Source organism: Lemur catta, chromosome 15 (assembly GCF_020740605.2).
Source record: "Lemur catta isolate mLemCat1 chromosome 15, mLemCat1.pri, whole genome shotgun sequence".
Taxonomy (NCBI): domain Eukaryota; kingdom Metazoa; phylum Chordata; class Mammalia; order Primates; family Lemuridae; genus Lemur; species Lemur catta.
Window position 1 is genome coordinate 52404970 of NC_059142.1, and position 21358 is coordinate 52426327.

Consider the following 21358-nt stretch of genomic DNA (forward strand, 5'->3'; position numbering starts at 1 on the left):
CAGGCTAGGCGTGAGTGGCCCCAGGCCTTGCCCTCCCCACTCATGCCACTGGTGGAGCAGTGATGTCCCTGATTTCCGCTGGCAGCTCATAGCAACACCAAGGTCCAGGCCCCAGCATGGCCCTCAGGGGAGGAGAGTGGACTACAGCATTGTGTCACCTCTGGTCTGGCCTTAGCACCAAGGGAATGACTGGCTATTCCCATTGGGCTGGGAGTCCCTGGCTTCACGGGCCCTTACCTGCTAAAGCCACCATAGCCCCTGCGGCCTCCCTCGTACAGCTCAGGGTCGAAGCTTTTCCCCTGGGAGGGCCCGATACAGGTCTTGCTCCAGCTGCTGCTGCGCTCCAAGGCATCCAGCTGCCTCCGCACAGCCATCGGGTTCTGGCAATGGTCGCAGCCTTTGGTGCAGGCAGGTGGTGCGTCCCCAAAGTACTTGGCAATGGCAGCATGCCGGCATCTAGAGCAGGCGGCATGGCAGAGGTGAGGGTTGCAGAGCCCAGGCAGGCCAGCGTCCATTCACCCAATCCCTAAATGCTGGCTGAGCGTTGCCATGTGTCTGGCGCCAGGCTAGGGTGGTACACGCCTTGTCTCATCTGAGCCTCATGAGGCACCATTTGGTTCTGCCCATCACACAGGTGAGGACAGCAAGGTGAAAGAGCCACCCAAGGTCACATAACACACATGGCATCCCGGCAGCCAGGATGTGGACCCCATCCTGTCCAGTTACTCCTCCACTGCTGCCCTCTGTCCTCTGGCACTGGGGTGACTCGGGAAGAGTTCAGGCCTAGGGTGCAGATGCTGGCTCTGCCACTGAGCCTGTGTCCTTGGGTTGAACATTTCACCTCTTAAGGACTACGCACTCTCGTCGGTAAAATGGTGCAGGAGGGCACTGGGCTCATAGGCCGTGTGAAGACATGAGGCGCTGTCTGAAGGGCAGTCTGATACAGTCATACGCTTTATAACCCTTTATACACAACCGTCTGGCAAGATCATAATACTGTATTTTTATTGTACCTTTTAAATTTTAATACATTTAGATATACAGATACTCACCACTGTGTTACAATTGCCTACAGTATTCGGGACAGTAACATGTACGCAGGCGTGTAGCCTGGGAGCAAGAGGCTACGTACGGCACGTGGCCTGGGTGTGGAGTGGGCTCCACCATCAGGGTCTATGTAAGTGCACTCTGATGTCCACGCAAAGATGAAATTGCCTAAACAATGCATTTCTCAGCACATACCCCATTAAGCAACACACGACTGTGTAATAATAATATAACATTCTTATTATTCACCCTTTTCTGGGGTAGGAGGGCGAGGGGACAGCAGGAGAGGGCCTGACCGTGGCCTCAGCACTCTGCTCCACTTCTTTCTCTTGGTGGTCTCCTCCTTGGGGGCCCCAGTGAACCCCTGTCCGGGCCCAGAGCACCCAGCCTGAGGCTGGGGGCTGCATACTACAGACACCCCCGAGAGAGCAAGCAGCTCTAAGAGGGGGCACCAGACGAGTCACTAGAGAGGGCATGCAGCCAGGGAGATGAGGCCTCGTCCAGTCTTCCTCACCTTCCACTGCCTCCACCCTGTCCCAGGCCTCTTGGGGCGACCAGCCTCCGCCCAAGCTGGGAGCAGGGAGTGGCCTCCAGCTGGCTGTGAGGCTCTGTCTCTTCTCCAACCCCTGGGCTGGGGGTGGCCTGTCAACTGTCAGCACAGGTGCAGAGGCCCCAGGAGAGGACACAGCCCTATGAGGGTCCTTACAGTAGCCATTCCTGGCAGCAGGAATGTGGTGGTGGTCTGGCGGGGTGGGTTGCGCAGCCAGAGAGGAGAGGCCAGAGCAGAGGCAAGGCTGTCTGGGGATGCCACATCCCAGGGACGAGAACAGGTGGCGTCAACTGCTCTAACTAGAACTCTTCTCGATGTGTGCACTGCTGGGGCTGTGACCCCAAGGCTCAGGCTTGAAGGCATGAAGGCTAACTGTGACACTGCCCCCAAAGAAGCAAGTTGGGCTCACTCCCCTTTGGCTGCATGGAGAAGGCAGCTCTGAAGCCCGACCTGAACAACCTGAGGCAGCAGAAGCGGCCACCAGGGGGCGTGCTTCCCGCTGCTCCTGCTCGCTCTAAATAAATGTGACAAATGTTCCACCCGCCAGTCCGTGCACAGTGGCCGCCTGTCCAGTCTCTGGGAGGCTCTGGCATCTGAGTGGTGTGGCCACACGGTTGGCTTCCTCCCCCCTGCCCTCCCCAAGTCCTGACTCACTGGGGTTTTGTGCTCATATTCAAAGAGCCCCATTGATAGCGAGGCTGGGGTCAGTTTCTCTCCCTGCAGCCTGGTCTGCTGGGTGGCACAACCAGCCAGATGTCAAAGGGCCCAGCCATTAGACCCTGGAACCCTTCCCTGACAGCCGGGCCAGGAGCGTGGAGACAGCCCCAGCAGACATCCATCCTCTCACAATGGGCATGAGGCACCTCACCAGGCAAGCAAGCCACTCCCAGGTCACTCGGGACCCCAGGTTCTTTCCCAAGATGCCTTAGGACGCTCAGCGGCAGAAGGGCCTCCCTCGGGGGCTGGCTGCAAAGCCTGCCTGCTCAGCTTGGGTGGGCCGGCAGACCCCCACTGTTTACTGTCTTTGCTGGGAGAGGCCAGAGGGAAGGACCAGCCAGGGAGTGGCCTGAGGGCCAGCGTGGGGTGGTCTGGTGGTTGGGGTACACAAGCCAAAAGGCCCTCCTGAGGGAGATGGTGGGGAGCCTGGGAGCTGGGGGTGCGGCTTACTCCCTCCCCTCCGCAGGCTCGGGTGGAGCCGTCCCCTCTACCAGGGAAGCAGGGCCAGCCTCCTCTTTCATCAGCGCCCAGCCCACAGGGAGGGGAGAGGAAGAGGAGGGAGGAGAGAGGGAGCTCGCCGTGTCCCCAGGCAGCCCTCCGGGGACAGGGGCAAGGCGTCAGGTACCCGGGCATGAAGTTGTAGGGCAAGTTCCCAGCCAGGGCTCCCTCTGGCGCTCCCTCTCGACAGTAATTTGACACTTGGATCTCCAGGACGACCGACAACAAGAAAGCTGCGGCAGAGTCGGCAGCTGGCTGTCAGCAGCCCGGAGCTCAGCACTGAGCAGCGAGGAAGAGACATCTGTGGAAGCTCCACGCTGGGTGCCCCAGCTCAGCACCCCCGACGCCTGAGCTCCCAGGTGAGTGTCGCTGGTCACAGAGGAAGGGGGGACAGAAACGGAGGGAGCAGCAAGGGTCTCCTGCCCAAGGGGTGAAGGGCTACAATCTACCGTGGACACAGAGAGGAGGGTCTTGCGGGACACCTTGGTCACTTCCCCACAGGGCAGTCAGGCAGCCTCCTGCCCACACCTGCGCTTTCCCTTCTGCCAGATCCGACCAGCGCTTGGGGGGGTGGCGGGGTGGGGAGGACTCGTGCCGCCCCTCTGCGTGCTGTGCAGAGGGGCTGAGAGGACCTGCTTACTCTGCAAGTCAGTTTAAGCTTTTTCTATTCAGGGGGCTTAAAAGAGGGATTTGGCTGTCCTGGCTTGGGAGAGAACTGCTGCGGGCCAGCTGAGCCTCCCTTTTTCCCAGGATTAGGGCAGAGCCCTCCATGTCCCTGGCTTTCTCTCCAGTTGAGGAGGTCAGGGAAGGGTCTGTCCAGCCAGCTTCACACCCTCCAGGATACGGCAGGACTCGTGGCAGCTCTGCCCATCTGTGTCCTGGACAAGCAGCAGCTGCCATCTCTTTTGAGGGACTTGGCCCACTCTCTGCCAGATGTTCTCAGCTCCAGGCTCACCCAAGTACCCCTCTCTGGGCCGGCTTACTCCCCGTGAGCCCCCAGATCTCCCTCTGGCAATGAACATTGAACACTGAACCAGCAACATGGATGCCTAACTCCAAACCCAGGGTTGGGTAGAGAGAAGGTGACAACAGAAATGAGGCAGGGACCCTCCACCCCCACACCGGTATTCGGCCCTCTGCTGCGCCACTGTGAAGCTGACCCCAGGACGGTTCTTTGCGGAGCACCAAAAGCAGCCTGTGGAGCCTCCTACTCCTCCTACCTCCCTGTCCTCAAGCCAAAAGTTAACGCTCCCCGCCACCCCTCCAGATGTTTTCCCCAAAGCACACAAAAGCTGGTATCCAGTAAGAAAGAAAAACAATGATCTGCAGAAAAGTGGAAACCAAGGATCAGTCTAAGCATTCTTGGCCCAGCAGAGGCTGTAGGGTCTGGCCTAGGTTGGTGGCTAGGGGACCAACTCCTGTGGCATTGAGAAGCACATGGCACAGGGAGGGGACCTGAGGCAGCGGGTCAGGCCAGGTGAAGGAGAGGCACAGTGGTGACCCTTCCTACCCCACTGCCTCTTACCGGAAAGACACCCCAGGCAGGCAGGCAGAGATCCCATGTCCCTGCATCCACAGGACACAGGTGGACAGGGTCCCTCCAACATAGTCCCTGAGCAGGACAGAAGGGAACACCCAACTTCTGCGACTGTAGGAAAGGAGCTACTCCTGTTTCTAACAATCACCAGCAGCAGGAAGTGCCTTCTCCTGTCCTGGGAGGCTACAGGGCTTAGTGAGCAGGGACTGCCCAGGGTTCAAGCGCCTCCTTCTCCTTCAAGTAAGAGCCAGGGCAGAAAAGGAAGTCATCCGAAGGCTCAGCGCAGTGCACAGAACTCCCACAACTGTGGGTTATGCCTCCTTCTAGCTGGTCCTCAAACAAGATAACATCCCGCAGGGCAAGGGGGGCTGACACCCATCATGACAAAACAGCAGGGGTAAAGCAAGAAGCCCTGTGGGGCCCTGGCCATCAGTGCTTATCAGTCTCAAACACGCCAGCACATGGGGAGCCCAGAGGTGGAGTATCAGTTCTGCGAGGGGGAGAGAGGGAAGCCCCGGTCCCAGCGGTGCTGTGCCTGCAGGATGCCTGCCTCTCCACTGCAAGGCTCTCTGTGCCAGGACACGCCACACAAAGGAATGTTTTCCGTCCCTTCAGCGCTGCCAGCCTTCTCCCTATGTCTCCCTTCTGCTGACTGCCACTCTGGCCAGGGTGCACTCTTTGAAAGCGCTGAGTAGAGCTGCCCAGGAGGCCTTCGCGGCAGGAGGCCCGGAGGCAGCTGGGCTGCTCTCCCTTCTGGGGCCAGGGGAAGCCACTACTTGCTCTGGCCGCCACCCAGGAACCTCTGAAGACCCTGAGAAGCCCCAAATGAGGCACTACAGAGCATGAGGCTGGGAGGAACTCTGGTTTCCCTGGTTCACTGGCAGAAGTGCAGTTTTAGAAGAAGTCTGAGATAGAAAGACTAAACAAACACAGAATTATCAGTAGCCCCACCAGGCTTCCCTGCCTTCCTCCTTCCAACCTGGGAAGGTAACAGGGACAAGAGGTGGCAGCTTGAGAGCTCCCACAGCTGGGAACACTTAGGGCTCCCTTTGGAGCAACAGCTGGGGCACATGCCACAAGGTCACCTGACGGCTGCTGGTTATATTAGGCACCAGGCATCAGGCACTCCCTTGGCCTCGCTTTAAATAGCCCACTGGGAAGACAGCCTGGGAACTTGTTGGAATGCGCCTCCTCCTCAGAGAACAAGACCCCTCAGTGCCTCCACATTCCCCATTAAGGCTCTTTTTGCTCAGTCACAGGCTGAAGCTCAAAATGACAAAATATCAACTGCAAAGCAAAGAGGGTTCCTCTTCAGCTCTTTGGGGATGCAACAGCCACGTCCAACGGCCTCGCTCCTGATCACAGTGAGACGGGATCCCATGAGCAGCCCTGGGTCAGACCCAGGGCTGGGTGATCGTGGCCAAGCCTGGTTGGCAAATGCAGCTCGCAGTTGGCCCCCTAGGGAAGGCTTGGGTGCAAAGCTATGATGCTGTCCACACCTTGGCCTGTGCTGGTATGGAACGACACTCTTCCCAGAGGGGCCCAGGCACGAGTCTGCAGCCTTCTGACTTCACAACCCCTGGAGGAGGATGGCTTCATAGCCAAAGGTTCTGATCAACGAACTCCGCTTTTCCTGCACAGTAAACTCAGCCTCAACCCAGCTGCGCAGCTCCCTGCTCTGGAGATCCGCGACTCTCAGACCGCCCTGGGTCTTCCCACCACTGCTTCTCACTGCTCACAAGGAGGGAACCCGCTACAATCTCTCCTGGTCTTTGGGTGTGGCACACAGTGAAAGAGCTCTCCCTGCCCTCCCACCTCCTGCCCACTTCCTCTTTTAAGGAGTGTTTGCTGGGTTACATTAGGCGATGTGGGCACAGCACCAATTAGGCTGAAAAAGCCAGACCAAGTACAGATGAAGATGGCGGGGAGAGAAGCAGCTCAGCTTCCAAACCCGTGCAAACCGCCCCCGGGCATTAGTCGGCATCTTCTCTTCCTCCTCTAAGAATGAGACCGGCTGGAAACCTGGGGAGTAGGGATGGCAGAGCTTCTGGCACAACCAAGGGGACCATCATCCTTCTGCAAGCCTGCTTCACCTGGCCAGAGGGAGAGTCCCATTCGATCTGACCAGAGGTGGCAGTCCAATGCTCGGATTAGCAGGGCACACAAGATCTGTCCCCTTGGTGACAAGTACTACAGGTAGTTCTCAAAAAGCCTGGTGTGGCCCTGGCCTGGCAGTGATGTGCTGATAAAAGCAGCTCCAGACCCACGAGGTGAGGTGGGGCTGGCCGAGCACAGCCAACTGCTTCCAGAGGGCTCTGGGGCCCTGGCTCCTGTGCCAAGCCCACGCATGGGCGGCGCCCTCTGGGCTGCTCCTGGGCTGACTTATCTTGCTGCCAGAGCCCGAGACAGGCCCCCGTGGAGAGAGAGTATTGGTCACTCTTTGTGCTGACCAGCCCCCATCCTGCTGTGTGACCTCAGAGAAGTCACTCACTCTCTCAGGTCTCAGTTTCCCCATATGTAAAAGGAAGGAGGCAGGAGCAGATGACTTGCAACATTCCAGGATTCTATGCTTCTTAGTACATGGGATCCTTCTGCAGAAACGTGCTAACCTAGAGGTGAGGCTGAGAGAGAACTAACTCAGGGAACCTCCCACTTTTGCAGGAAATCATCTAATTTTCCATGGAGTCATCATCTGCCTGCCACCTCCATTGTCCCTTAAAAAAATACCTCCCGATCTCCAGCTCACCCACCTTCCTTCAGTACACATGCCATGAACACCCCAGAAATGCAGGACAGATAAAACACCTAAAAGGTGTTTAGGGGCGGGGGAGACAGCTCCTAAAGCCAGGGAGACCCAAGGCTGCCTCGACTGTAGTGGCACTGGCCAGACCCCACCCAGAGGGGCACTCACACGTGCTGGGGACCTCCCTGTGGCTTTACCACATGCTGCTAGACGGTCAGTCCTCCCAATGGCTGCGAAAGATGGGCATCTCACTCCACGTCAGAGAGAGGAAGCAACTCGTCCATGTCACAAAGGAGGAAGGGGAGGCAGCACTCAAGTCCAGGAGGATCAGAACAATGTTCTAGAAAACTAGAGAAGTTACCTTGTAGAAAAGGAAATTGATGCCAGCTACCATCAGTTCCTGAAGGACTGAGAGGCAGAAGGGTGGCAAGTCCTCAGTGACAACAAGTGGGGCTAACTGGAGGTCAGCAGGGGTCCGACCTCTGCAATGGGGTGGGCTGCCTTAGCAGGTGGGGCAAGCAAGGGCTGAATGGCCACAGGAGGGCAGCAAGCCAAGTGCAGGGTACATGACCTTCAAGGTGGATCTAAATCAGCTATGCCGAGGCAGCAGCACCAGAAGGGACCAGCCTTGCTGACCGCAGCCATCTGGGGGAGAACCAGTTGAGACCAGGAATGAGGCAGCAGTAATTACAACCAAAGGCCTGGCATGAGCCCCTGGCCACCTGTCCCCCCACTCCACCGCCTCCCCAGATTAGAGCTTTGGTGAACTAGTTCAGGCTGGGTTAGCACAAGGCTGTCCCTGTTCCTCTCTGAAGAGGCACTGGCTCCCTCATGCCTACCAGAGAGGCGGCAGGGGAAAGCAGCTCTGATGTACAATAGGCCCCAACTCATAGACTCTGCTAGAGCTGCACCTCGGGCCTCCTGGGCAACCCTAGACAGGAAGAGGCTTCCCTGGGGCAGGGGTGGGAGCACAGAGGACTCCAGGTCAGGCCAGAGAAGCAGGGGAGAGCTAGCTAATCCAGTCCTGGGACTCCCGATCCCTCCTGACACACAGAGCCCCCTGGCAAAAACCAGAGGGACACAGTATGGTCTCTTCCTCCTCACAGGAGAACAAAACATGAGTAAAGAAACTGGGCTAGTGGGACAGGTGAGGTGCCCTAGGGGACAGTTCTCACCTACAGCTGACCCTGGTCAGAAACCCCCACGAACCTGCTCTTGGGAGAACCTGATCCCCCTGCCCACACATATGACAAAAGGCAAGAGCAGGAGGTTGGAATCCTGAAGCCCATCTCCCCACCCCAAGGGGATTGGGGGAGGCACCCAAGTCCTGAATGACCCAGGGGAGCTGTGCCAGTCCAAGGCACTCTGGCAAAACCTAGGAGTAGTGTCTAGAGACAAAAGAATGTAACAGCAAAGTCACTCCACCTTGTGGTCAGAAACCATCACCAACCTCAGCCTTGGCTGGCAGAGCCCTACAGGGTTCAGCTCTGCCAAGCATCCCCCCGAAGCAGGCCCCCAGTCTCACTCTCATCGCCAGCTTCCCTCATCCTAGGCAGTATCAGCTAGATGGGGGCTGAGGGCCACCACTGAGCGGAAGTCACCAGGGGTGTGATGATGCGTGAGACCTGCCAAACTTGTTCTTCGGGCCATGGGTGGGTGAGAGGGTGGAATCTCTGGTGCTGTGTAGAGCCAGACTCTAGGTGTTCTCTCTGTCCCAGCAGGAAGCCAGTCCAGCATGGCAGCCACCAACTTCGTGCAGGAGATGCGCTCTGTGGGCGAGAGGCTGCTGCTCAAGCTACAGAGGCTGCCCCAGGCCGACCCCGTGGAGATCGTGGCCTTCTCGGTCATCCTGCTTTTCACAGGTCAGTTGGGTCACTCAGATTCTTCTCAGTGCCCCATGGCTCTTCCTGGCATCCAGGAGAGATAACACCATGGTGCTAGCCGGAGGGCAGGCAGGCAGAGGTGGCCAGTGTCCCCCAGCTCAAGGAAGAAAGGCAGCTGTCCGTTGGGAGAAGCCAAGGGATTTCTCCACATCCTCTGACATGCTGCTCGGGTCATGGGCAGTGCTGGGACCTGGGCCCAGTTGCCTCCCAGATCCCAACCCAGGGATGAGCCAGGCTTGAGCAACGGAGGAGGAGACACAACAGGGAGGAGGTCGGAGGTCGGCCCTGGCAACCGGCAGGGGGACTATGAATACCTCCCGCCAGCCTCTGGGTTCTTTCTAAACACTAACCTAGAGCTTGGGGGGAAAGCCCTAGCACACCTCCGGGGGGCATCCTTTCCCTCTGCCACCCCTGAGTGCCCTGCGCTCTCTCCGCCCTCCAGCCACTGTTCTGATGCTGCTGCTGATAGCCTGCAGCTGCTGCTGCACTCACTGCTGCTGCCCAGAGCGGAGGGGCCGGAAGGTCCAAGTGCAGCCCATGACCCCAGCATGAGGGCCAGGGTGACGGCTGAGGAGCTGGAGAGGAGTCTGCCAACGCCATGACACAGGCGATCCGCCTGGCCCTGCAGCCCTTGCCCCTCAAGACAAGGACCCCCTGGCCCAGCCCTGGCCCCGCCCAGGCACCTGGACACTGACCCCTGGAGGCTTATCAAGGAAACAAGGGCTGGTACAGGCACAGAACTGTCCACCAGTGGACGCTGGGTGCCGAGGAGGCATCGACAGTTCCGAAGACTGAGTAAACTACCTGGGATTCTTTGTCGACCTGCATTTTTTAAGGAAGCAGGGGTCCCCATACCTCAGTGAAGAATGGCGCACTCCTGTGGCGAGCTAGCCACACTGAGAAGGAGCAAGTCCATCAGGGGACACTGTGCAAGAGCTATTGCATCACGAGCTCCCGGGACCTGTCAGTATTCTAGTCTGGTATCGGCCTGTTTACTTCCAAGTAAAAGCTCTTTGCTTATGTGTTTCTGTGGCACCAGACTCTCTGAGGGCAGACGGTGTGCCAGAACTCCAGGGGCGTGGCCAGCACCTATCTTGTCCAGGCCTCTGCTCTCCGTGCCGACAAAAACTGGAAAACCATGCAGGCGGTAATGCCACAGCCATGGGGGAGGGGTGCAGTGAAATTCCTGCCAAGCAGTAGCTGTTAACAAGCTGTGGCCAAGCATTAGTTGTTAACAAGCTGCAGAGTGACAGAGGCTAGGTGCTAGGCTCAGGAACGCCACTTAACATTTTCCACTAGCAGTAACTTCGGCTGCACACCCAACACTAGCAGGCTCAGGCCAGTGGGTCTTCCCAGACTTCTGGAGTAAGAGCAGGTTAGGCCCCTAGTATCATCCGTAACCTGCACCCTAACCCTGGGCCCTTCCCCCATCATGTGCTGACTGGGCTCACACCTCACCCTGCCACTTAGCTGTGTGACTCAACTTCCCCAAGCCACATCTCCTCCCTGGTGAAATGGGGCTAATCCTGGTACTGCTTCCTGGGGTGCACTGTGAGGATAAACATCTTAGACCTAGGTCAAGCACAGCACGGTGCTGGGCATATCCTAACAGCTCCATAAATATGAACTTTATTTTCATTATTTTCTCCTCTAAACAAGAGACCAACCCAGAGCAACATGGACCCATTTTAAAGAACGGTCCTGCTGAGATGTGACACCCTTCCATCCTCCCTCCCTTCAGTTTACTTTCTCTTCCAGAGAACTTTCCAGCTAGAGTTACAGACCAGGAATGAGGGTAGAGGAGGCACGAGGCTCCATAAGTGCCAATGGGGCCGGGATGGAACGCGGTCCCTCCCCATGGGTTCCCCAGAGCCATAAAGAAGTCTGTACCTTTCACAGGCTTCCATCACCACATGGCCCATGCTCTGGCTTCCTGGGAGCAGAGCCCTGTCTACCCAGAAAACAGGTCATGGAGTGGCAATGCCAGCCCCTGACACACTGGCAGGGGCAGGCAGGGCATGACAAGCTCTCACTGGCTGGTCTCATTTCCTGGTGTCCATGGACTTGTCTGACAGGTTTGGGTTGAAGACCCAGAGAAGAAGTGTCCCCGTAGGAAAAAAGAGAAAAGAAATTCAAGAAACTGCTTGTTCTTGGCTTTCTCCAAAGAATGGGGTTCAGAATGACAATGATGACGACGACAATGATGGCTAAAATTCACTGAGGGCTTATACATGCTCAGGCACTCTCTTCAGCATTTTCATGCAGACAAATTCATTCAATCATTGCAATACCTCAATGCTGTAGATCCATTGTCCCCATTTTAGAGACAAGGAAATTGAGCATTAGTGACACTAGGTGATTTGTCTAAGTTCAACCAGCTGAAAAGTGGCACAGCCAGCCTCTGAGTCCAGCCTGTCTGGCTCCACAGCCCCGGCTCACCCCACCCAGGCTCCGAGGCCTGGAACTTGGCCACCAGGTGGAAAGACAGATAAGGCTCTGATCCATTATCCTCCATCAACCAACCCCATCCCAAACACCCACACCCCAAACGCTGTCTCAAAATAACCTCCATGGGAGAGGGTGGGACCCAACAGGTAAGAGCTGGGGTGGGGCCCAACAAGGCGTCCCTCCCAGAAGAAAAACATAGGAAAGGGGGAGGGACAGGAACCCTTGCATTTTTTCACTCCTAGCACCAATGGCTAGAGGGTCCCTGGAAGCCCAACAGTGAAGCAGCCCAATTCCTGTGTGACTTTTCCTTAGGCATCAAGAATGGCTATCCTTCAGGGTGGCAGCGGCTGAGGCTCTGCTAGAAATGATTCTGATTCCCCAGTCCAGCTGCTGACAGGTGGGGACCACGGACAGCCCTGGGCAGACAGGCAGACCGGCTGGCTCATTTGCACCTTCCTGTTCCACGCCAGGCAGTCCACACTGCTGAGTCCACACAGGATGCGGTCCCTGCCCTCAGAAGTCTGACTCCTCCCATTGACAGCAAACTGGCACACACTGGGCCCTAAGTCCCACACAGGCCTCAGTCCCACTTGGACCAACAGCAGCCTGGCCCACTCCTGGAACAGACAGCTCTCGTGTGGGTCTTCCCTGGGGAAGACAGGCATGGAGAGGAGCTGCAATCCCCCCGCAGGAGAGAATAAAGAGAAAGATGTGCCTGTGCTGCCTGAAGGCAGGCGGGGGCCGTGGAAGGGGTGGCCATCAGGCTGTTTTAGGCCTAGAGAACGTCTGACTGACTCTGGCCACCACGTCTCTGTTCCCGCCACTAAGCCATCCTGGACCAAGCCACCACTGATGCGTGCCTGGGGTCACTGTGGCAGCATCCTAAGCCGTCTCCACAGTCCTCTCACCAGCGTCTTCACACCCACCCCGACCGTGGCCACGCAGCAGTCTGCTCTGTTCCTCAGGAGGGCCTCGCTCTGCACTGAAGACTGTGTTGACCGTGTTTACTGTCTCTACGTTATGCCTGATTAAAAACTACAATAAAGACACCGATGCAAGAATCTTATTAGCAAAACCTGGCAGAGAGCATTTTCTCCCAAATCTGTTTCCTCAAACATTATTAATACTTTAAAGCAATCTATAATAAAAATTTTCATAACAACACATTTGTTCCTGGGTAATACAAATTCCAGATCATAAAAAATTGAGGACAAATTAATTTTGTCTTTTAAAAAAAAAAAGTTTCTTTGCTGTCCTTGGGACCTGTTCCCTACCATACAACAATGTCCCCTAATTCTGACTCATACAGTCTTCATGTCTCAACTTGAAAAATCCCTTCCTTACACAGGGAGCACCTCAGCCCCCCGACCAGGTCTACCAGCTGTACCGACAGTGTCCTCCACCTCTCCTGCCACATGGGTCTCTTCATAGCCATCACTGGGGTAGAATGATCTGACTGGGGCCAGCAGTTAATTGAAAAAGCCAGTTAAAGCAACTTTTGTGTATATGACACCTAAGTTCTCTACACATCTCATTCAATTTTAATTTTTCACATCTCATTTTACTTTGTTTATTTTTTAGAAACAGGGTCCTGTTCTATCACCCAGGCTGGAATGCAGTGGTGCAATCACAGCTCACTGCAGTCTTGAACTCCTGGGCTCAGGTGATCCTCCCGCCTCAGCCTCTTGAGTCACTGGGATTACAGATGCACGCCACTACCTCTAGCTAATCTGTTTATTTTTTGTGGAGAGGGGGTCTTGCTATGTTGCAAGGCTGGTCTCGAACTCCTGGCCTCAAGCAATCCTTCCACCTCGGCCTCCCAAAGTGCTGGGATTACAGGCGTGAGCCATGGCCCCTGGCAACACATCTCATTTTAAGTTGAAACACATGTATGCACATTCCTCGGCCAGTCTTTCTGGTGTAGGGCCAGGGTCTTTTCTCTGAGTATGGCTTGCTAACCAAAGTTCCTGTATCGTCTATTTTGTAGTTTTGGTTTCTTTAAAGTAGAACTTTACACACATGTGCCCGAGAACTTGAAGGCATTTGCAAAGGAATCTGAGTGTGAAATCATTCTGGATTTTCACAAAATGTCCCCAATATTTAGTTACCATGTCTGCATTTTTTCTGACAGGAACATTACTTGAATGATTCCTAAGTCATCCCTAAGTGGTCAAATATGTATTTATAGAAACAACAACTTTCTTCATTTACTCTGAGGTATGGCATAGTGCTTCAGACCCCACACTCTGTGTCCAGCTGGGTTCAAACCCCAATTGAGTACTTACTAGCTGAGTGACCTTAGGTAAGTTATTTAACCTCTCTGTGCCTATTCCCCATCTGTAAAATTGGGGTTTCGGCTATTACTGTTGCTTCATTTGTTTATGTGATGTCAAATTCGATTATACAATTACAACTACCGTAAGCAGGTTTGGGAACAAACAACTCACTCTTGATAAGCATCTGACTTAACTGACGGAGCACAAGGACAAGGTGCACCAGAGACCAGCCTGCCGGCTGAGTGCGCTGCATGCCAGGGGCATTAGTCAGGAAGTTTCACACACGGGCACGGAAAGCATTGGGTAAGCCGGGGCCAATTCAGCGCATGACAGTTAAGGACGACTTTCCTGAGCTTGTTCACCATCTGTCATCCAGCCCTGCCTACACCTGGGGAAAATCACCTGGGGGGGGTCTAAAACAACACGATGCTCTGGCATCCCCAGAGACTGACGAACGTGGTATGAGGTGGGGCCTGGGCATTTCTACAAACTCCCAGATTCTAACAACAGGCTTGAGGACCCTGGGGCCAGAGGGGAAGGTCACTGAGGGCGGGGCCTACCTCTTATCTCCCAAGTGCCTAGTGCAGCTCCCGCCACGGCAGGCCCTCACATCCCAGCTTTTAAAGGAGTAAATGGTGGCCACCGGGTTTCAAGCACCAGGGCACAGCCTTTATTCCCTCTTCTTAGCTTCCCTATGGCACCGGTGGGTAGGAACCAACCACACAGAGCAGCTGAGGCCGTGCCTAAGAGGCAGACGAAGGCACAAGGGAGAAGCTAGGTCTCAACAGTGATAAACACTTCCACCTAGAGATTAGTTCCAGGAGGTGCCAGCTGGGGCTGCAGTTAATCATTCACCCTGCGCCATAGGAAGCAACGCCTATGTGGCAGTCCCAGCCCCGGCACTTCCCAAGCTCCGGGCAGGTCCTCTTGGTCGACAGGTCATCTAGACAGGAGAGCCAAGGCCCAGCCACAGGTAAGGGGGACAGGTGGCCCAGGACAAAGGCTCTGGATACAGTCTATTGCCCCCCTCACCCCATTCTGGCTTCTGTCAGGAAGGACTCATTAACACATGTCCTGAGTACCCCCCAAAATGACATCACAAAAGGGCAGAATATAGCCGGAGGGAGTGTGAAAGGCAAAATGGGAACCACGGTTGCCAGGCAACTAGCCCTAGCCCACTTTTGTTTGCTTTGGTGTCAGCAGTGGTCTGGTCAGGGCCACTTGGCAAGGCCAATACCTTTTCCTCTCAGCAGTTGCTTCTTTGAGTCGGTGCAGCTCTGGTCACCTGGTGGGCCTTCATCTCAGGCTGCCCCCCTAACGTGCGGGGCCTGAAGGACTACCCTGATTTGCCCTCGTGGGAAACAGGACTGTCAACAGCAAAATCAGGTAATGCCTCCTTCCCTCGTCACCTGTCCTTCCTTTAACTGGCTACAGGCTCCCAGCCTGTCGATATTAGCTCCATTTCAAGAAAGTGAGTTAGTCCTTCCGTTCTCAGCTGCCTCCAAGGAAGTTTACCACGGCCTCAGCCAAAGTCAGTCCATGCCTTGACTCCTAAACGGATCTCTCAAAATGCCTCCCAAGTGTTTGGCAATTGGGGCAGGAAAAATAGGATCTATAGTGGTACTTTTCTGATTCTAGCTGAGGTCTCAGGGATAACAGAGAAAGTTCTTGCTCACATTGGGGCTATTCAGGAAAAAACGACTAGACAATCCAGGGCCCCTCCCTTTGCACCACTTCCTGCTTCTATTTCTATAGAGGGGGAAACTCCATTTGTTGCTTGCTGGAGGCACTGAGCCCAAAGACTCACCATCCCTCTGCGTCCACTGGCTGCAGAGGAGGGCCAGCTGTTCACCAAGACCGCTACAGGGGCTGAAGTCGGGAAGTGGAGAGTAGTGCCTAGGACAGGGCCTTGGAGAGCCCCCTGCACTCAGGACCTCTGTCCCTCTTTTCCAGGTTCACATGGACCAACTCACAGTGCAGAAGTCAGTCTGGAAGGATGAATTCTGGCAGAACCCCTGGGAGAAGGGGGGCCTGGCAGTGATCGGCTTATTCATAACTACAGTCCTGCTTCTCATCCTGTTTGCTATTGTGTTTGGTTTGTTCCAACCGACAGAAGACGACCGTGTGAAGAGGACTGATCTCACTTCCTAGGGGCTGAGACAGCAGCAGGGGAGGTGAGCTGACCTACAGTGGCAGCGGGCCCCTGCAGGGTCCCCTCTGGCTTGGGCCCCAAGCCCTGGCATATTCTACCTGCCAGGAAAGTATCTAGTCAAATACTGGATCTGACTAGCAAGATGGGGAGCCTGGTCTGAGACCAATTCTGGCCACCCTCCTTCTCTGCTGCCACTAGGACTCTGAAATCACAAGGAGAGGGCCTCTCCACTGCCTCAGGTGAGATGAGCAAGGCTAACAAGGTCCTCTAACAGGATCACAGGCTCAGCCAGTAACTTCACAAATCCTTAACAGAGAAAGACACAACCAACCAATCACATGAAGTAAAAATTCCTTTTCAAATCTGCTAACTTGTGAGAGCTCATTTTCTACCTAGACCAAGAGCAAGTTTCCCTAGCAAAGCCTTCAAGTCCCTACATGGTCTGGCCTTCCCTGTCTCTCCAGCCATCCTGCTCCTGGGTTCTTGACATGTGTTTCAGTTCTTGAATATGGTGTGTTCTCTCCTACCACAGGGCCTTTGCACATGCTATTCCCTTTTACTGGGATGCTCTCCTTCACACCACACCTCACTCCTTGCCATAGTTAGTGCTTCCTTATCCTTCAGACCTCAAGCCAAACCTGACTTCCTCAGGTAAATCTTCCCTGACCCTCTGGGATTTGGGTAGGGCCATCTGTTACATACACTCAATCACCATATACCTTTTCTTCAAACCCCATTTAACAGAACTTACATGTTTTTAATGTTGTTATCTGATAAGTGCCTGTCTTCCCCGCTGGATCAAGCACCATCAAAGCAGGAGGGGTCTCTTTCTGCTCAGCATTGTATTCCCTCATGTCCAATGTGCCTGGCACAGAGTCGTTATCTGTCAGCACTTGATGGCTAAATTAAATGAATGAATGAGCAGGAAGACACAGGGCTGGTGGGCTCCCCTAGCCCAGAGATCCCAGGAGACCACAGAGCCCAATTCACTCCAGGCCTATGCACAAAGCTGGTCTTCCTTCTCAAAGGAAGGACCTCTAGGCCAGAGGACACTTCAAAACTAGTAACTGTTCCCTGTGACACTAAAAGATAAAAAGCCCTGTCATGAATAAATAAATACAGCTTTTTCAAGGCTGCAGCCTAGAGAAAGTAGCCATGTGCAGAGAAGAGGGAAAACTGCTGGCTGTCCAGCCCGGCCTCAAGCGTAACAGACATGAGCATCATTTCTGCTGCCCCACCCCCACGCACCCAGACCCCACAACAGCTTTCTTTGTAGAAGTGTACCCACCTCTGCTGAACCCACCCCACTGGCTCTGTCCCTTGCTGCCAGGTGTCCACCTAGAGGGATCGCTGGTGGGAACAGTTGCTTCAACCTCAGCCTCCAACCAGAACTATTCTTAGAAAAGGAATAACTATCTTGCAGAGAAGGGAATGCTATATACCATTTATGCATCAAACAGACATCCTCTTTCATTCAAAGAGCTATGGCCACTACAGACACCCACAGTGTTTATTCCAGTCTGGGGCCTAGAATCCAGAACCCGCACATGTGGCAAATGAGATGGCAGTATGAGCTGCACACATGGCGGTGGGAGTTGGTCACCTCGACTGCTTGGGCCCACAGATGCCTAGATCCCACCCCCACAACCAGTCCACTGATGCACTAAGAAGTCCCAGCTCCCTGGAATGAGACAGGAGAAATACAGGCAGAGGCCCTTGGGAAGACCTGTCCCCTTGCCTGATATGCTGGGCAGCCTCTGGGGATGCGGCAGAGCTAACCCTCCAGAGAGCCCTCCAGAGCCTCAGACTCAGCCCCAGGGTGTTGTCCAGCAGAGGAGACTCTGACAGTTGGCGATAACCTTTCATTCCTCACCAGAAATGAGAGCTCTGTTCGAGGAGCCTACGAAAGCCAAATTTAGCAGCTCCCTGTGTTAGTGTCTGAAAAGGACTTTGGCTGCAATGGCTATACAAAAGGGTAGTCCTGGCACTGCAGCGTACCACTTCTGCTGGGTCTGGTCTGGCCACAGAGGCCAAACTAGAGATGGCTGTTTGGAGAAGGAAACAGATTCAGTCTGGAAGCCACTGACTCATTAGTGAATAGGAGGGAGGTAGGAATCAAAACACAAGGCCCAGGCCAGTGGCTTGTGCCTGTAATCCCAGCACTTTGGGAAGCCAAGGTGGGAAGATAGCTTGAGGCCAGGAATTCGAGACCAGCCTAGGCAATAGTGAGACACTATCTCTATAAAAAATTAAAAATTAGCCAGGTATGGTGGCAAACACATGTAGTCCCAGCTATTCAGAACTAAGGCAGGAGGATCTCTTGAGCCCAGGAGTTTGAGGCTGCATGAGCTGTAATGGTGCTACTGCGCTGCAGCCTGGCCCACAGACCGAGACCCTGTCTCAAAGCAAACAAAAAAACACAGCCTAAATAAAAGCCTCTTTGGTTTCCAGAGGATAACCTAAAACACCTGCTAGACACCAGTACTATGTACGCACTCAGCACTGTGCTTCAAGACTCTAGTCTTGCAAAAACCAAGATGGCACATGTGTATGAAAATGAGCACTGCAAATCAGGAGACCTGGGTTTAGTGGCTTCTGTCTATTGTGAGCTTTGTGACTATGACCTCTCTGGACCTCAATTTATCCATCTCTAAGTCTGAAGCAATCACTTCTGCCTCATCTCCTCACAGGATCATGCCATGAGATCAGGTAAGTCCAAGAGCTTTTTAGACACAAGTGCAGAAAATCCTCCCAGGTGTCCCTTATCTGGGCATTCATAGCTTCACACGCCCAGCCACAACCTATCACTGAGGGGCCATCAAGCTCCTTCCATAGGCCCTGCTGTCACCTGCAGATGCAGATAAAATAGCAGGTTCAAAGCACATGAGATAAGGGGGGGTCACATGCATCTGTTTGGGTCCTGGACAAAAGTGGGTACTACTCAAGTGAAGCCAGAAGTCTGAGCTCAGTGACACATGATGACCACAATGCCAAGGGCTCAGAACTGGGTCATATTACTCAGGACTGAGTTGTTTGTGAGGCCAGCCATCTGAGAAGGGGGGTAGGATGGAGGGATAGGTGACTACCCAAAATGCTGAACAAATCCTCACACTGCCACAGTTTCTGGGGCCTCCCAAAGAGAAGAGGAAGGTCCTGATTTTCATGCTGCCTGACACAATGGCCTTTGCAGGCAGGTGTCCCTTGGTGGCCCAAAGGCTGTCTTACGGTAGCTGGTTAACTAGTGTGTGCTAGGGAAAGAAATGACCTCACTGACACTTTGCTCCACATACAAAATAAGTCACTTACCCCAATTCTTCGCAGAAAGTCACTAGGGCATCGAAGGCCAAGAGAGTGGCTTTATCAGATGCTTTGTTCCCTCTCTTTTCCTAGGGACAAAAACCGACCACTTAGCAAGTCTTACAGAATTGGACTACCCTGTAGCCACAGTGTCCCATCAGAACCCCCAGACCATTCAATCTGGGACTGGAGCTTTTGAGAACTTCCACTTCCAAAAAGCTTCTCAGGTGATTCCCATTCAAAAGGCCCATGGACTAGCATTTGGGGAACACTATATAATGTGATCTAATTTAATAGCAAATATACATGAGTGTTGTGTACTTACATATGCATAAACATATATACTTACGTATGGACTGGAGGATATATACTAAAATGTTAACAGTCAATTTTTTTGTGTGACAAATTTAAAACATGTATTTAAAAACAATTTAAAAAATGCTGACTCAGAAGCCTGTGGTACAGGGTAGGGCAAAAGTGGGCAGCTGCCCACTACACCAGTGGAGTAAGACTACAGGGGTGCAACCTTCCCTCCCATGCCCTTCTATTCAGACCCCTAGAGGCCCAAGTGCACCCCTGGGATGACAAGACCACAGAACAGGACCCCACAGGTTTCTTGAGTCTCTGCTTACCCAGGAAGCTGACAACAGCCCTGCTGACCCATCCTGAGCAGAGCACCCCAGATGGGGCAGGGCAGGGCAGGAGGCTCTGGAAGAGGCTGATGGTACAGATAGGGTGTCACCTGCCTGCAGGTGGGGAGCATCCTGAGTGTGCTGACAGGGGTTGGTCACCAGGCCTGGGCCCCAGATCCCTTGGCTATAGGCTGACATCAGAGTAGTGGCTCATGGGAATCGGTTAGCTGGAAGATCTGAGGCCTGGCTCATGGGGTCAGGGAGGAGCTAGGGGAAGGGGACAGTACTGTGAAGGCAGATAAAGGGGTGGCAGCCTCAGGTTTATGCCCTCCCATCACCTGGGGTTTTCCAAGCCAAAGCCTACAACTTACTTTAAAAAAAGGAAAAAAGAAAAAAAGCACTTAAGGAAAGTTACAACTAAGGGGAAAAAAAACCCCAGAAAAACCTTACACAAAATCCAAACCATTTTCACATCTCCCCTCCCACCTCCCCCTAACACAATACAGTTTCCTGTTTTCATTACTTTCTTTCTTCCTTTTTTTTTTTTGTTGAGACAGAGTCTCACTCTTACCCTGGGTAGGGTGCAGCGGCGTTGTAGCTCACTGCAACCTCAAATTCCTGGGCTCAACCAATCCTCCTACTTTGGCCTCCCCGAGTGCTAGGATTACAGGTGTGAGCCACCGCACCCCAGCCACTTTCTTTCTTCCTTTTTTAAATCTGGGAAGCCAGGGAATGGCTACTGCAGAGTGGGGACAGGCACAAAGCAGGCATAGCCCCATCTTTGGTGGGAGGGAGGTGGCAGCATGAGTCTCTGCCACATCGTCAATCGCGGGCACCCATTAGCTAGCCTCCTTGTGGCTCCCATTGGAGGTGGTGGGGCAGGAACAGGTGGTTCCAATGGCTGAGCCATCAGCACTCCTGGCCTTCCCACAGGGATTACCTCTGCATCCTTCTTCAATTGAAAGGACAGGCTCACCTTGGGCTGAAGCCACTACAGGAGGGATGGACACTATACATTTAGGATGTGGACACTTGGTCAGGGCAGTGGAACTATAAAGACAGCAGCTAACTTCCTTCCGTGCCCACTCCTGGAGGTAGTTCTCCTCTTACTGACTGAAGCTCTGTTCCTGCTCTGCTCACAGACAATTCCTGGCCTCACACAGTTTTAAGGCTGCGCTATGGACCAGTCACTGACTAGTGATTATTTCTAAATGATGTGATTATGCATCATTGGCCATTTTTGTACATGTCTATTTACTAAATTTTCCTTTTTAAAAATTGTGAATTTTTTGGCCAGGCATGGTGGCTCACGCCTGTAATCCTAGCACTCTGGGAGGCCGAGGCGGGTGGATCGCTCGAGGTCAGGAGTTCGAGATCAGCCTGAGCAAGAACGAGACCCTGTCTCTACTAAAAATAGAAAGAAATTATATGGACATCTAAAAATATATGTAGAAAAAATTAGCTGGGCACAGTGGCACATGCCTGTAGTCCCAGCTACTCAGGAGGTGGAGGCAGCAGGATCGCTTGAGCCCAGGAGTTTGAGGTTGCTGTGAGCTAGGCTGACCCCACAGCACTCTA

At 54.0% G+C, this 21358-nt stretch overlaps 3 protein-coding genes across 10 annotated transcripts in view; 2 read left to right on the forward strand and 1 right to left on the reverse strand.

The window, feature by feature from the left end:
- Positions 1-21358, reverse strand: part of RECQL5 (RecQ like helicase 5) — a 33689-nt gene that overhangs the window by 4221 nt on the left and 8110 nt on the right. For all 4 annotated transcript variants that reach the window (XR_006739492.1, XR_006739491.1, XM_045569928.1 and 1 more), the window contains exons 7-8: positions 19158-19237; positions 238-456 (exon numbers count right to left, since the gene is read on the reverse strand). Coding sequence is in view for 2 of the 4 variants with exons in the window: in XM_045569928.1 (XP_045425884.1) it covers positions 238-456; positions 19158-19237 (299 nt within the window). In the remaining 2 variants the exon portion in view is untranslated. The remainder of the gene's footprint in view (positions 1-237; positions 457-19157; positions 19238-21358) is intronic.
- On the forward strand, positions 8828-9995 carry SMIM5 (small integral membrane protein 5). The gene is made up of 2 exons (XM_045569930.1): positions 8828-8954; positions 9418-9995. The coding sequence occupies exons 1-2, from the start codon at positions 8828-8830 to the stop codon at positions 9525-9527; spliced, it is 237 nt and encodes a 78-aa protein (XP_045425886.1). The 3' UTR covers positions 9528-9995.
- On the forward strand, positions 8920-16212 carry SMIM6 (small integral membrane protein 6). 5 transcript variants are annotated; one of them, XM_045569932.1, is made up of 3 exons: positions 8920-8954; positions 14953-15085; positions 15653-16212. In XM_045569932.1, exon 3 carries the CDS (start codon positions 15659-15661, stop codon positions 15848-15850), a length of 192 nt encoding a protein of 63 aa, XP_045425888.1. In that variant the 5' UTR covers positions 8920-8954; positions 14953-15085; positions 15653-15658; the 3' UTR covers positions 15851-16212. The 5 variants fall into 5 exon arrangements, with proteins under 5 accessions (XP_045425888.1, XP_045425891.1, XP_045425890.1 ...); XM_045569934.1 differs by lacking the exon at positions 8920-8954 and adding an exon at positions 13985-14002 and having other exon boundaries at positions 14950-15085; XM_045569931.1 differs by lacking the exon at positions 8920-8954 and adding an exon at positions 14479-14672 and having other exon boundaries at positions 14950-15085.